Source organism: Pristiophorus japonicus, chromosome 7, assembly GCF_044704955.1.
Source record: "Pristiophorus japonicus isolate sPriJap1 chromosome 7, sPriJap1.hap1, whole genome shotgun sequence".
In the NCBI taxonomy this organism is placed as follows: domain Eukaryota; kingdom Metazoa; phylum Chordata; class Chondrichthyes; family Pristiophoridae; genus Pristiophorus; species Pristiophorus japonicus.
In genome coordinates this window covers 230,968,040-230,981,054 of record NC_091983.1, presented here as the reverse complement: position 1 = coordinate 230,981,054, position 13,015 = coordinate 230,968,040, and the positions used below count along the sequence as shown (strand labels likewise).

Sequence of the window (13,015 nt, the reverse complement as noted above, 5' to 3'; positions counted from 1 at the left end):
ATTGTCCCTGCCTCTCAGCAGTTCAATGAACCCATCCTTGCCCATTTACAGAGGGAGATGGACTCAACCAGCGACAGTGGAGTCGCAGAGGGGAGAGCGCGTGCCATGGTTGACGTGGCAGCAGCTATCGCATCACAGACCCAAGCCACGCAAGGCCTTTGTGATGTGATACTGTCAATGATTGTGGCAACAACTCTCAGAACGCTGCGTTTGAGACTCAGGCTGTCCTGAGTCAGTCACAGAGTGATGCCATGCAAACACTGACTGCTGCCATCCTCTCTGTTCCCCACAGTCCAACGGGGAGGTAACGGTGCCGAAGCAGGCCAGTAATCCGCGCTCCCACATATTGCTCCAGATGTTGAGGCTCCGCCCTGGGGGAGGTGGCAGTGGGCCGTGGGAAATGGAACTTGTTGTCTTTGCTCAAGATGACAGCATTCTGGCTCCCACCACTGCCACTCTGCCTTTGCACCTGCTGCGGTCTACACACCAGCCAACCTAGACTGCTGCCGCCGATGCTGAGGTGGTGCAGTCTGCAGCCGGGCCTTCTAGGCCCAGAGCTGGTCCAATGTATCCTACTAGGCCATCTGTAGTGTCTGTGTTAAACACACAGCAGCCCTCAAGCAGCCTTGCTGCAGGCACTGAGGCAACATTGAGGAGGAGCAGGAGATGTGGGAGGGGGTTAAGGTAAGGGGTAGCAAATGCCAGAGCTAGTCTCAATAAAAACTTTGGCCACAATGGAGAGATGGCCTCATCCTGTAAATATGTTTGTCATGATCTGGTTGCAGTTTTTGAGGCCTGCTATTGTTGTAAGTGTATGTGCCTAATACGGCACATGGGTACTGTTGAGGAATGACAAATGGCAGGGGCCTGTGTACAGATATTGTTGAGGTTAATTGTGTGTTATGGTGTTTCAAGGGGCCGTTGTTAAATGTTTATTAGTTGCTGGTCAGGGGTTGTGTTGTGTTGTTGGAGAACCGATGTATGATGAGCCGCTGACATGTGGCCCTTGTATCGGGAGCAGTGCCACGGTGTCTCCTCCGTGGCTGCTGCACCTCCTCCTCTGGCTGACCAGTCGGGGCCTCTCCAGGCTCCTGTTCCTCTTTCTCCTCCTCCTGAGTTGGGGCTGCACTCCCCACTGGTAAGGCCTGGGCCCTCATGATGGCCAAGTTGTGCAACATGCAGCACACCACAATGAATAGCGACACCTGTTGAGGGAAGTATTGAAGGCTGCCTCCAGAGCGGTCCAGGCTTCGGAAACGCTGCTTGATCACCCCTATTGTCTGCTCGATGTTGTTGTGAGTGGCCGCATCTTGGATCTTTGGATCCAGACCGCTCAAAATGGAGGAGAAGCATCCGAGAAGGCGATGAACACATCGAGTCTCTTTGCCGGGAGAATGCGGAAGCCAAGTACAAACAGCAGAAGGTGCGTACGACAACCCAAGCACCCCACCCACCCGTCCCTCTAACCACCATCTACCCCACCTGTGACAGAGACTGTGGATCTCACATTGGTCTCATCAGTCACCTGACAACTCATTTTAATGTGGAAGCAAGTCATCCTCGACTCCGGGGGACTGCCTAGGAAGAAGAGAAGAATTAAACATCACCATACAGCCCAGGGAGAGAGAGACACAACAGGCTCCTGCTGTGTGTGGCTGCATCAACGCGGGAAGGGAAGATATTTCAATATAAGGATCATGTATTACAGAAACTGCTCCTGCAACACTGGAGCATAAACGGAGCATCTTATAAATCATTGTTCTTTCTACAAATCCACTCATCCCTTGACATTTATTTCGGGGGTTTAAGTGTTGCTGTCTCGCATTTACACTGTGTGGTGTGACGAAGAGCCTGTCGTTATCACTAACTAAACCACTCGCTAACAGCACGGTTCACTCCCCTGGTTAATGATATTAATTAGTGTATTATTGAGTACAGAAGTTAGTAGCTCCATAAAGTACAATCCCACAGATTGATGTCACTTCCCATCACCCAGTAATCAGGCCCTTTGTTGGAGTTAATGTTCGAGCAGAGTTGCTCAGTTAGCAGCATTTAGTGGGCCAGTACTGAGCTGAAAGATTACATAGGATTACTTATAGGATTACATATAGGATTACATAAGATACACGGCACAGAAACAGGCCATTCGGCCCCACCAGTCCATGCCGGTGTTTATGCTCCACTCGAGCCTCCTCCAGTCTTTCCTCATCTAAATCTATCCACAACCCTCTATTCCCGTCTCCCTCATACGCTTGTCTAGCCCCCTCTTAATGCATCTACACTATTCGTTTTAACCACTCCCTGTGGTAGCAAGTTGCACATTCTCACCACTCTTTGGGTACAGACGTTTCTTCTGATTGGATTTCTTGGTTCTGTCTGTATCCACTCTATCAAACCCTTTCAAAATTTCAAAGACCTCTATTAGATCATCCCTCAGCATTCTCTTTTCAAGAGAAAAGTGACCCAGCCTGTTCATCCTTTCCTGATATGTATACCCTCTCATTTCTGGTATTATCCATCTCCCCACGGCCCACAGTGGGTCAGGGAGAGGGTCCTCTCCCCACGGCCCACAGTGGGTCAGGGAGAGGATCCATCTCCCCACGGCCCACAGCTCAGGGAGAGGGTCCTCTCCCCACGGCCCACAATGGGTCAGGGAGAGGCTCCATCTCCCCACGGCCCACAGTGAGTCAGGGAGAGGGTCCTCTCCCCACGGCCCGCAGTGGGTCACGGAGAGGATCCATCTCCCCACGGCCCACAGTGGGTCAGGGAGAGGGTCCTCTCCCCACGGCCCACAGTGGGTCAGGGAGAGGCTCCATCTCCCCACGGCCCACAACTCAGGGAGAGAGTCCTCTCCCCACGGCCCACAGTGGGTCAGGGAGAGGGTCCTCTCCCCACGGCCCACAGTGGGTCAGGGAGAGAGTCCATCTCCCCACGGCCCACAGTGGGTCAGGGAGAGGGTCCTCTCCCCACGGCCCACAGTGGGTCAGGGAGAGGGTCCATCTCCCCACGGCCCACAGTGGGTCAGGGAGAGGGTCCTCTCCCCACGGCCCACAGTGGGTCAGGGAGAGAGTCCTCTCCCCACGGCCTACAGTGGGTCAGGGAGAGAGTCCATCTCCCCACGGCCTACAGTTGGTCAGGGAGAGAGTCCTCTCCCCACGGCCCACAGTGGGTCAGGGAGAGAGTCCATCTCCCCACGGCCCACAGTGGGTCAGGGAGAGGCTCCATCTCCCCACGGCCCACAGTGGGTCAGGGAGAGGGTCCATCTCCCCACGGCCCACAGCTCAGGGAGATTGCCGTGAAGCCCAACTGGTTCAGTAATGTCCTTTAGGGAAGGAAACCTGCCTCTGTAACCTGCCCGGGCCTATATGTGACTCCAGGCCCACACCAACGTGGTTGACTAGTAATGACCCTCTGAAGTGGCCGAGCGAGACACTCAGTTTGTATCAAACTCGCTCCCAGCGGATCAAGAAGGCGGCCCACCCCCACCTTCTCAGGACACCTGGGGATGGGCAATAAATGCCGGCCATGTCAGCATCCCAAGAATTAATTTAATAAAGGAACGGCGGTTTTAAGTCAACATCTTGCCAGGGAGCTCGATGGGATTCTACACTTTGGAATTTAATTATAAAAAAACGTGAGCCGGCAGAAATGAATGTTTGTTCAAGTTAATGAAACCCAGAACTCTGCACCTGGTGTTTGTATCTAAACATTTCAGCAATGAGAAGACCAGAGGGAGGTTTCAGAGAAAGAAACCAGACTGGGGAAAGATTGAGAATCTGCAGCAAATCTTCAACCAGCTGTGGTGTAATCCCACATTATTGACCGGCCTGTGTCGATCGGTCCTTATAGACCACAGCCATCGTTCATTAAACACCCAGCTTCCAATTTTAAACCATCCATCCCCAATGGGTGACCTCCTTCTAATGAAAGGTCCCCAATAAAGGGCCTTCTCCCCAAACTAATGTCCCCAGTGCCCGAGCCTCACGGAGACTCAGGGCTGTGAGCAGGTGTTCAGGGAACCCACCGACTGTCTGTCAAACCAGATTTAAACAAACACTTTAATCCCAGGCTCATTTCAGCTCCGTCAGTCAGCAGGTTCCTGGGGGTGGGAAATAAAACAGGAGCTCGCAGACATATACCGCCGTCCGCCCCGCTCCCCACGCACTTCCACCCCGCCGCAAACTGACTGCACCGCCCGCAACAAAAACAATCTACAAAGAGCTGAATTTTGCTCAACTCTCCACTCCATGGATTGGGGCGGGGAAAATCGGTTCGCTCAGTGAGTGCGCCCCCTTTCGTCGGAGGGCAAATTCGGCAACAGGGTGTTTCTGGTGAATGAGCCCGTGTAATGTGGGAGGGGAGGAGGGAGTAAGAGAGAGAAAGAGAGTGGAGAGAAAGAGAGAGCAAAGACTGAATTCTAAAGCGCCATTCACTAACTCAGGATGAGAGCAGTGCAGCGCTCCCTCAGTACTGCCCCTCCGACACTGCAGCACTCCCTCAGTACTGCCCCTCCGACAGTGCAGCGCTCCCTCAGCACTGCCCCTCTAACAGTGTAGCACTCCCTCAGTACTGCACCTCCGACAGTGCAGCGCTCCTTCAGTACTGCCCCTCCGACAGTGCAGTGCTCCCTCAGTACTGCCCCTCCGACAGTGCAGTGCTCCTTCAGTACTGCCCCTCCGACAGTCCAGTGCTCACTTAGTACTGATGCTCCGACAGTGCAGCGCACCCTCAGAACTGCCCCTCCGACAGTGCAGCACTCCCTCCGTACTGCCCCTCCGACAGTGCAGTGCTCACTCAGTACTGATGCTCCGACAGTGTAGCGCTCCCTCAGTACTGCCCCTCCGACAGTGCAGCACTCCCTCAGTATTGCCTCTCCGACAGTGGAGCATTCCCTCAGTATTGCCCCTCCGACAGTGCAGCACTCCCTCAGTACTGCTCCTCCGACAGTGGAGCTTTCCGTCAGCACTGCCCCTATGACAGTGCAGCACTCCCTCAGTACTGCCCCTCCGACAGTGGAGCACTCCCTCAGTACTGCCCCTACGACAGTGCAGTACTCCCTCAGTACTGCCCCTCCGACAGTGCAGTGCTCACTCAGTACTGATGCTCTGACAGTGTAGCGCTCCCTCAGTACTGCCCCTCCGACAGTGCAGCACTCCCTCAGTATTGCCTCTCCGACAGTGGAGCATTCCCTCAGTATTGCCCCTCCGACAGTGCAGCACTCCCTCAGTACTGCTCCTCCGACAGTGGAGCTCTCCGTCAGCACTGCCCCTACGACAGTGCAGCACTCCCTCAGTACTGCCCCTACGACAGTGCAGTACTCCCTCAGTACTGCACTGGGAGTCTCGACCTCGGTTTTGTGCTCAAGTCTCTGGAGTGGGACTTGAACCCTCGACTTTGCCTGTCTGCCTCTATCTGTGTTTATAATGAAATTTGCGTGAGGCCAATACAGAGAATGGGAAACAGAGAATAACAGGAGATGGAACCGAGACTCCTCATCATTCAAACTGCTCGATAGAAAAATCCATCCACTGGTGACAGGGTCAGGGGTCAGTCAGTCAGTGCCACAACAACAGTAAATCGTTCTTCAAACATTCTCCTGTCTGAGCTGCTAAAGTGAGCGAAACATTGTCAGAGAGCAGCACAGTGAGGGAGCTCTGATCCAGGAATCAAGAGACTGGGAAAGTTTAATGTGCAGCCGGTTTACTGGGGACAGTGGGCAGTGAGTGAGATATTGGGCAGGGGGAGGATTCATGGGGATAAAGTCTATGGTCTCAGGTTTAATCCACTTACTGTAGGCCTCTCCCAAACCCTCGATTTCCCATCTGAGTATTAAAGGTTTAGTCCCAGACCCAATAGAACGGACTGCAATATTACAAAGAGAATGTTTGGCTCGTTCAGACTGAAATCCCATCTGCTGCTCGCATCTGCTGAAAATAAACTCCCTTAAAACAGGGGAAATATCACAGAATCTCACAGCACAGAAGGCCATTCGGCCCATCGTGCCTGTGTTCGCTCTTTGAAGAGCTGTTTGAACCTGCTTCAACTAAACTCCCTTAAAACAGGGAAAAATATACTTGATAAATTTGGGAAAAAGGATAAATTTGCAAGGCTATGGGGAAAGAGCAGGGAGTGGGACTAATTGGATCGCTCTCTCAAAGAGCCGGCACAGGCACGATGGGCCGAATGGCCTCCTGCTGTGCTGTGAGATTGTGTGAACAGCTGGCGGGGGAACGGATACAGATGTTAACAATCCCGAGAGGATCAGACACAATCTCCAGGCACCAGTTTACAATCAGTTCAAACTCAGCTTACAGAAATTACCCAGAAACTCCACGTTAACATTCACCAGCTGTCACCACTCGCTGGGATTTCCAGAATTGGTGATCGGATTCAGAAATAATTGGCTGTCAGACTTTTACCCGAGCAAGGCACAGACTGTGTTTCTACAGAAGTGGTGACAATTCTCCCTTTAATTCGACTGTTCGAGCTAACCTCATAACACAGTCCCTCACCCCCTCACCCCTGGTCACACTGTGTCACTGTGTCCCGTGTCCCATCTCTTTCTCCCCTCACCCCCTTACCTCCGGTCACACTGTGTCCCTGTGCCCCATGTCCCATCTCGCCCCTACAATGAGGAGCCCACTCTGCCCGCAGTATTCCAGATGTGCCTCTCCCTCGGTGTGTGCTCAGATACTGTGAGTTTTGCTTTGCAGCACGCGAAACACCCAAATCAATGAACAAATCGGCACTGAAGTGGAATTGGAGGCGAATACTTTGAGCTGGTGCCAGAGATTAATCAAATTGGGGATTACAGACCAGCGGGAGATTCTATTTCCAACACTGAGATCGATGAGCATTAACTGGTGCCTTTTGGTCGAGAAGAACTAAAACAAACAATCATATCCGCTCGATCACCAAGGCCACCTATTTCCACCTCGGTAACATCGCCCGTCTCCGCCCCTGCCTCAGCACATCTGCTGCTGAAACCCTCATCAATACTTTGTTCCCTCCAGGCTCGACCATTCCAATGTTCTCCTGGCCGGACTCCCATCTTCCACTCTCCGTAAATTTCAGCTCATCCAAACCTGTGCTGCCCGTGTCCTAACACACACAAGTCCTGTTCCCCCATCGCCCCTGTGCTCACTCACCGACGTTGTTTCCCAGTCTGGCAACACCGAAGTGGCAAGTAACATTTGTGGTCCACACCTGGAAGGCAATGATCATCTCCAACAAGCCAGAGTCCAACTACCTCTCCATGACATTCAACGGCGTTACCATTGTCGGATCCCCCACTATCAGCATCCTGGGGATCACCATTGACCAGAAACTTAACTGGACCAGCCACATAAATACTGTGGTACAAGAGCAGGTCAGAGGTGAGTATTCTGCGGCGACTGTCTCACCTCCTGACTCCCCAAAGCCTTTCCACCACCTACAAGACACAAGTCAGGCGGGTGATGGAATACTCTCCACTTGCCTGGATGACTGCAGCTCCAACAATACGCAAGAAGCTTCACACCATCCCGGACAAAGCAGCCCATCCACCACCTTAAACATTCTCTCCCTCCACCACCGGTGTACCATGGCTGCAGTGTTTACCATCTACAAGATGCACTGCAGCAACTCACCAAGACTTCTTCGGCAGCACCTCACAAACCCATGGCCTCCATGGGAACACCACCATCTCCACGTTCCCCTCCAAGTTACACTGCATCCTGATTGGGAAATATATTCAATGTTCCTTCATTGTCACTGGGTCAAAATCCTGAACTCCCTTCCTAACAGCACTGTGGGAGTAACTTCACCACACGGATTGCAGCGGTTCAAGAAGGTGGCTCATCACCACCTTCACAAGGGCAATTAGGGATGGGCAATAAATGCCGGCCTTGCCAGCGACGCCCACATCCCAGGAACAAATAAAAAACTGAAGGATGTGCCTGGGACTGAGTCTCCCAGCAGGACCGGCAGTATCTCCCTCTGCCCAGTCTCAAAGCCCATGGAGGGATTGGAAGTGCAGTTCTGTGGATTACTGGTCCAATCACAGAAGCCCTGCACCACCGTGCCCCGGTGCATTCGATCACAGCAGTTTGTGACCAGGAATTCGTGTCTTTGCACCAAGGTTACAGCCACAGTCTGAATACATTCTCACCCTGGAGTCTTTCCGTCTCACTCACCCACTCACAGTCAACACACAATCAGGGAACACAAGTTCAGGAGTCGGGACACATCGGGAAAGAAGGAGCGAGTACACCTGTCAAAAACTGTTACATATTAAAAAATGCAAACTATGAGATAACGGCCGATAAATTCAGCCGCGTTTTTATCGGTGAAAGAAAAATGATTGCGATTTCAAAAAGTCCTTCATTGTCTGTGAAGCACTTTGGGACGTCCTGAGGTGTGAAACTGAGACAGTAACATCTATTGTGGTCTCACTGAGTCCGGGCCCTGTTTCACACACAGCTCCCACAGTGGGATATGGGACAGATGGAAGATTTACCTCAAAGACTCGTAGTATTTTTACAACAGATTACTAATTGAGCTGGAGAATAATTCCCTCTGAGGAACTGCATGTTCTGCAATAAATTATACATTTTCAATTATTGCTGAAACATACGGCTGATTATTAAACCAGGCGTTTCCCCTCGAACAATGATGTAGGAACCAATTATCCTGAGGAGATGATTCACTCAACAAGAGCATCATTAATATTTAGAAACAGGCTTGAATTTACATCTCAAGGACATATTCCCCATTGGGGATATTGGGCAGGGCTCAGGCACAATGGAATATATTCCACACTGGAGATATTGGGCAGGGCTCAGACACAATGGGACATATTCCTCACTGGGGATATTGGGCAGGGCTCAGACACAATGGGACATATTCCTCACTGGGGATATTGGGCAGGGCTCAGGCACAATGGGACATATTCCACACTGGAGATATTGGGCAGGGCTCAGACACAATGGGACATATTCCACACTGGGGATATTGGGCAGGGCTCAGACACAATGGGACATATTCCCCACTGAAGATAATGGGCAGGGCTCAGACACAATGGGACATATTCCACACTGGGGATATTGGGCAGGGCTCAGACACAATGGGACATATTCCACACTGGAGATATTGGGCAGGGCTCAGACACAATGGGACATATTCCCCACTGGGGATATTGGGCAGGGCTCAGACACAATGGGACATATTCCCCACTGGGGATATTGGGAAGGGGTCAGACACAGGGATCAGGAGCTCCAGGGAGTGTTTATAAACATTCGAACTCCCTCCTCACATCTATTACCATGTCTAATTTTACAAACACTGCCACCCCTTATGGTGAGTCACTGGGAAGCAGCGAGTTTTGTGGTTTTCGTGTCCTGACCTTTCCTGTTCAGCCCAGCAGTTTTACATCTCCTCACAGTTCCACGAAATGCAACTTATCAGACTGTTATTCCATCCCCATATCTCCTCCTTCACCAAGCCCGCCTCCTTTCACCTCCATGATATCGTCTGTCTCTGCCACTGGCTCAGAGCTGTCTAGTTAGTCCCACTCTCCTACTCCTTCCCCATAGCCCTGTACATTTCTCCTTTCCCAGTATTTATCCAATTCCCTTTTGAATGTTATTCTTGAATCTCCTTCCACCTCCTTTTCAGGCAGCACATTCCAGATCATAAAAACTCGCTGCATTAAAACATTCTCCTCATCTCCCCCCTTGGCTTTTTTGCCAATTATCTGAAATCTGTGTCCTCTGGTTACTGGCCCTCCTGCCACATGAAACAGTGTCTCCTTATTTACTCTTTCAAAACCCTTCATGATTTTAAACACCTCATCAAATCTCCCCTTAACCTTCTCTGCTCTGAGGAGAACCATCCCAGCTTCTCCAGTCTCTTCACATAACTGAAGTCCCTCATCCCTGGAAACATTCCAGTAAATCTCCTCTGCACCCTCTCCAAGGCCTTGTCATCCTTCCTAAAGTGTGGTGCCCAGAATTGGACACAATACTCCAGTTGGGGCCGAACCAATGATGTATGAAGGTTCACCATGACTCCCTTGCTTTTGCACTCAATGCCTCTGTTAATGAAGCAAATGTAGGAGTTTGGATGGAATTCACTTTGATAAAGGCCGTTCAGTGAGCGTCCATTCACAGTGTGACACACAACAGAGGCTGTCTCAGAAAGGCTTATACTCACCAGCGTGCAGTACATCTCGAGGGTCTCTCCACACGTACTGTCGGAGGGATCTAAGCTGACCTTCAGTGACCTGGTGAGCAGGGTGGCCTCGGGCTGGCAAGCCATGTAATCCCAACTCATGGCCTGGTCCCAGTGAAGCTGGGCCTTACACAGGTCGTAGTGACCCCAGGACGGGAAGTGCTGCGCGGCGAGAGACAGGGCCACCCAAAGGGCCTGAAGGGGCAACAAACCGTACAGACGCATCGCTCCAACTGGACCCGCTCAGAGAGGGGCCATCTCGGTCCATCTGGGGGTGATTCAGGGGGTCACTGCTCCGACTGGACCCTCTCAGAGAGGGGCGATCTCGGTCCGTCTGGGGATGATTCAGGGGGTCCCTGATCTGACTGGACCTGCTCACAGAGGGGCGATCTCGGTGCTTGCAAATGTTCCAGGTGTTGGGATTGCAGATGCTTTCCCAGTGTTGGTGCAAATGTTCCAGGTGTTGGGATTGCAGCTGTTTTCCCAGTGTTGGTGCACGTGTTCCAGGTGTCGGGATTCCAGCTGTTTTCCCAGTGTTGGTGAAGATCTTTTAGGTGTTGAGCTTTCAGCTATTTTCCCAGTGTTTATGCAGATGTTCCGGGTGTCAGGATTCCAGCTGTTTCCCAGTGTTGGTACAGATGTTCCAGATGTTAGGATCCCAGCTGTTTCCCAGTGTTGGTACAGATGTTCTGGGTGTTGGGATTCCAGCTGTTTTCCCAGTGTTTGTACAGATATTCCAGGTGTTGGGATCCCAACTGTTTTCCCCCCAGCTGCCCGCTGTATCAAACAGATGCTCTGATAGGCTGATCAGTCAGTATTGGGACCCAATGTGATGATTGTCTCCTGACCAGAGTCTGTTTCCCATCGATCATCTCTTCCTTCTGCCATCAGTTCCCTGTGAGGAGAGAAATAAAATCAATGCATTTTGGAACAGGTGCTGCTCCTGACCTTCGACCCCCACCCTCCAACACCGCCTCCCATTAGCTGCAGCGTTACACAGAAATAATCACCAGTTGGGAATCACCGCAGCCAATAGGAGGTGGCTAAATCACTTTTGTTAATATACCAAATGAGACAAATGAACAATTATCCTATTTTAGTGATGTTGGTTGAGGGACAAATATTGCTCAGGATACTGGGGAGAACTCCCCTGTTCTTCTTTGAAATAAAGCCAGGGGATCTTTGATGTGAAGCTGAGAGGGCAGACGGGGCCTCGATTTACCGCCTTGTTCGACAGTGCAGTGCTCCCTCAAGACTGCCCTCAGGAAGTGCAGCATTCCCTCAGTACTGCCCCTCCAAAAGTGCAACACTCCCTCAGTACTGCCCCTCCAAAGGTTCAGCACTCCCTCAGTACTACCTCTGTGACATTGCTGCAGTCCTTCAGTACTGCCCCTCCGACACTGCAGCACTCCCTCGGTACTGCCCCTCCAACAGTGGTGCACTCCCTCAGTACTGCCCCTCCGACAGTGCAGCACTCCCTCAGTACTGCCCCTCCGACAGTGCAGCGCGCTCTCAGTACTGCACTGGGAGTGTCAACCTAGATGCTGGGCTCGAGTCTCTGGAGTGGGATTGAGTCAGCTCCTTCAGCAAAATCTATTCTCCTTCCTCCATTATCGCACCTCAATCTCAGAGCTCTCACTGGAAAAGCAAAATTATTCTACTTCTTAGTGCAATCAAGCAGACGCAGCATGGATTCATGAAGGGGAAATCATGTTTAACTAATTTACCAGAATTCTTTGAGGATATAACGAGCATGGTGGATAGAGGTGCACCAATGGATGTGGTGTATTTAGATTTTCAAAAGGCATTCGATAAGGTGCCACACAAAAGATTACTGCAGAAGATAAAGGTACGCGGAGTCAGAGGAAATGTATCAGCATGGATAGAGAATTGGCTGGCTAACAGAAAGCAGAGAGTCGGGATAAATGGGTCCTTTTCGGGTTGGAAATCAGTGGTTAGTGGTGTGCCACAGGGATCAGTGCTGGGACCACAACTGTTTAAAATATACATAGATGACCTGGAAGAGGGGACAGAGTGTAGTGTAACAAAATTTGCAGATGACACAAAGATTAGTGGGAAAGTGGGTTGTGTAGAGGACACAGAGAGGCTGCAAAGAGATTTAGATAGGTTAAGCAAATAGGCTAAGGTTTGGCAGATGGAATACAATGTCGGAAAGTGTGAGGTCATCCACCTTGGGAAAAAAAACAGTATAAGGGAATATTATTTGAATGGGGAGAAATTACAACATGCTGCGGTGCAGAGGGACCTGGGGGTCCTTGTGCATGAATCCCAAAAAGTTAGTTTGCCGGTGCAGCAGGTAATCAGGAAGGCAAATGGAATGTTGGCCTTCATTGCGAGAAGGATGGAGTACAAAAGCAGGGAGGTCCTTCTGCAACTGTATAGGGTATTGGTGAGGCCGCACCTGGAGTACTGCATGCAGTTTTGGTCACCTTAATTAAGGAAGGATATACTAGCTTTGGAGGGGGTACAGAGACAATTCACTAGGCTGATTCCGGAGATGAGGTTACCTTATGATGATAGATTGAGTAGACTGGGTCTTTACTTGTTGGAATTCAGAAGGATGAGGGGTGATCTTATAGAAACATTTAAAATAATGAAAGGGATAGACAAGCTAGAGGCAGAGAGGTTGTGTCCACTGTTCGGGGAGACTAGAACTAGGGGGCACAGCCTCAAAATACGGGGGAGCCAATTGAAAACCGAGTTGAGAAGGAATTTCTTCTCCCAGAGGGTTGTGAATCTGAGGAATTCTCTGCCCAAGGAAGCAGTTGAGGCTAGCTCATTGAAT

General features: G+C 51.0%; 1 protein-coding gene across 1 annotated transcript in view; it reads right to left on the bottom strand.

Annotated features, from left to right (window-relative positions):
• The window catches only part of LOC139266690 (netrin-G1-like), a 30,527-nt gene extending 20,093 nt beyond the window's left edge, over positions 1–10,434 (bottom strand). Inside the window, exon 1 of the mRNA XM_070884280.1 lies at positions 10,192–10,434. Coding sequence (XP_070740381.1) covers positions 10,192–10,434 — 243 coding nt within the window. The remainder of the gene's footprint in view (positions 1–10,191) is intronic.
• Between the last annotated feature and the right edge of the window lie 2,581 nt (positions 10,435–13,015).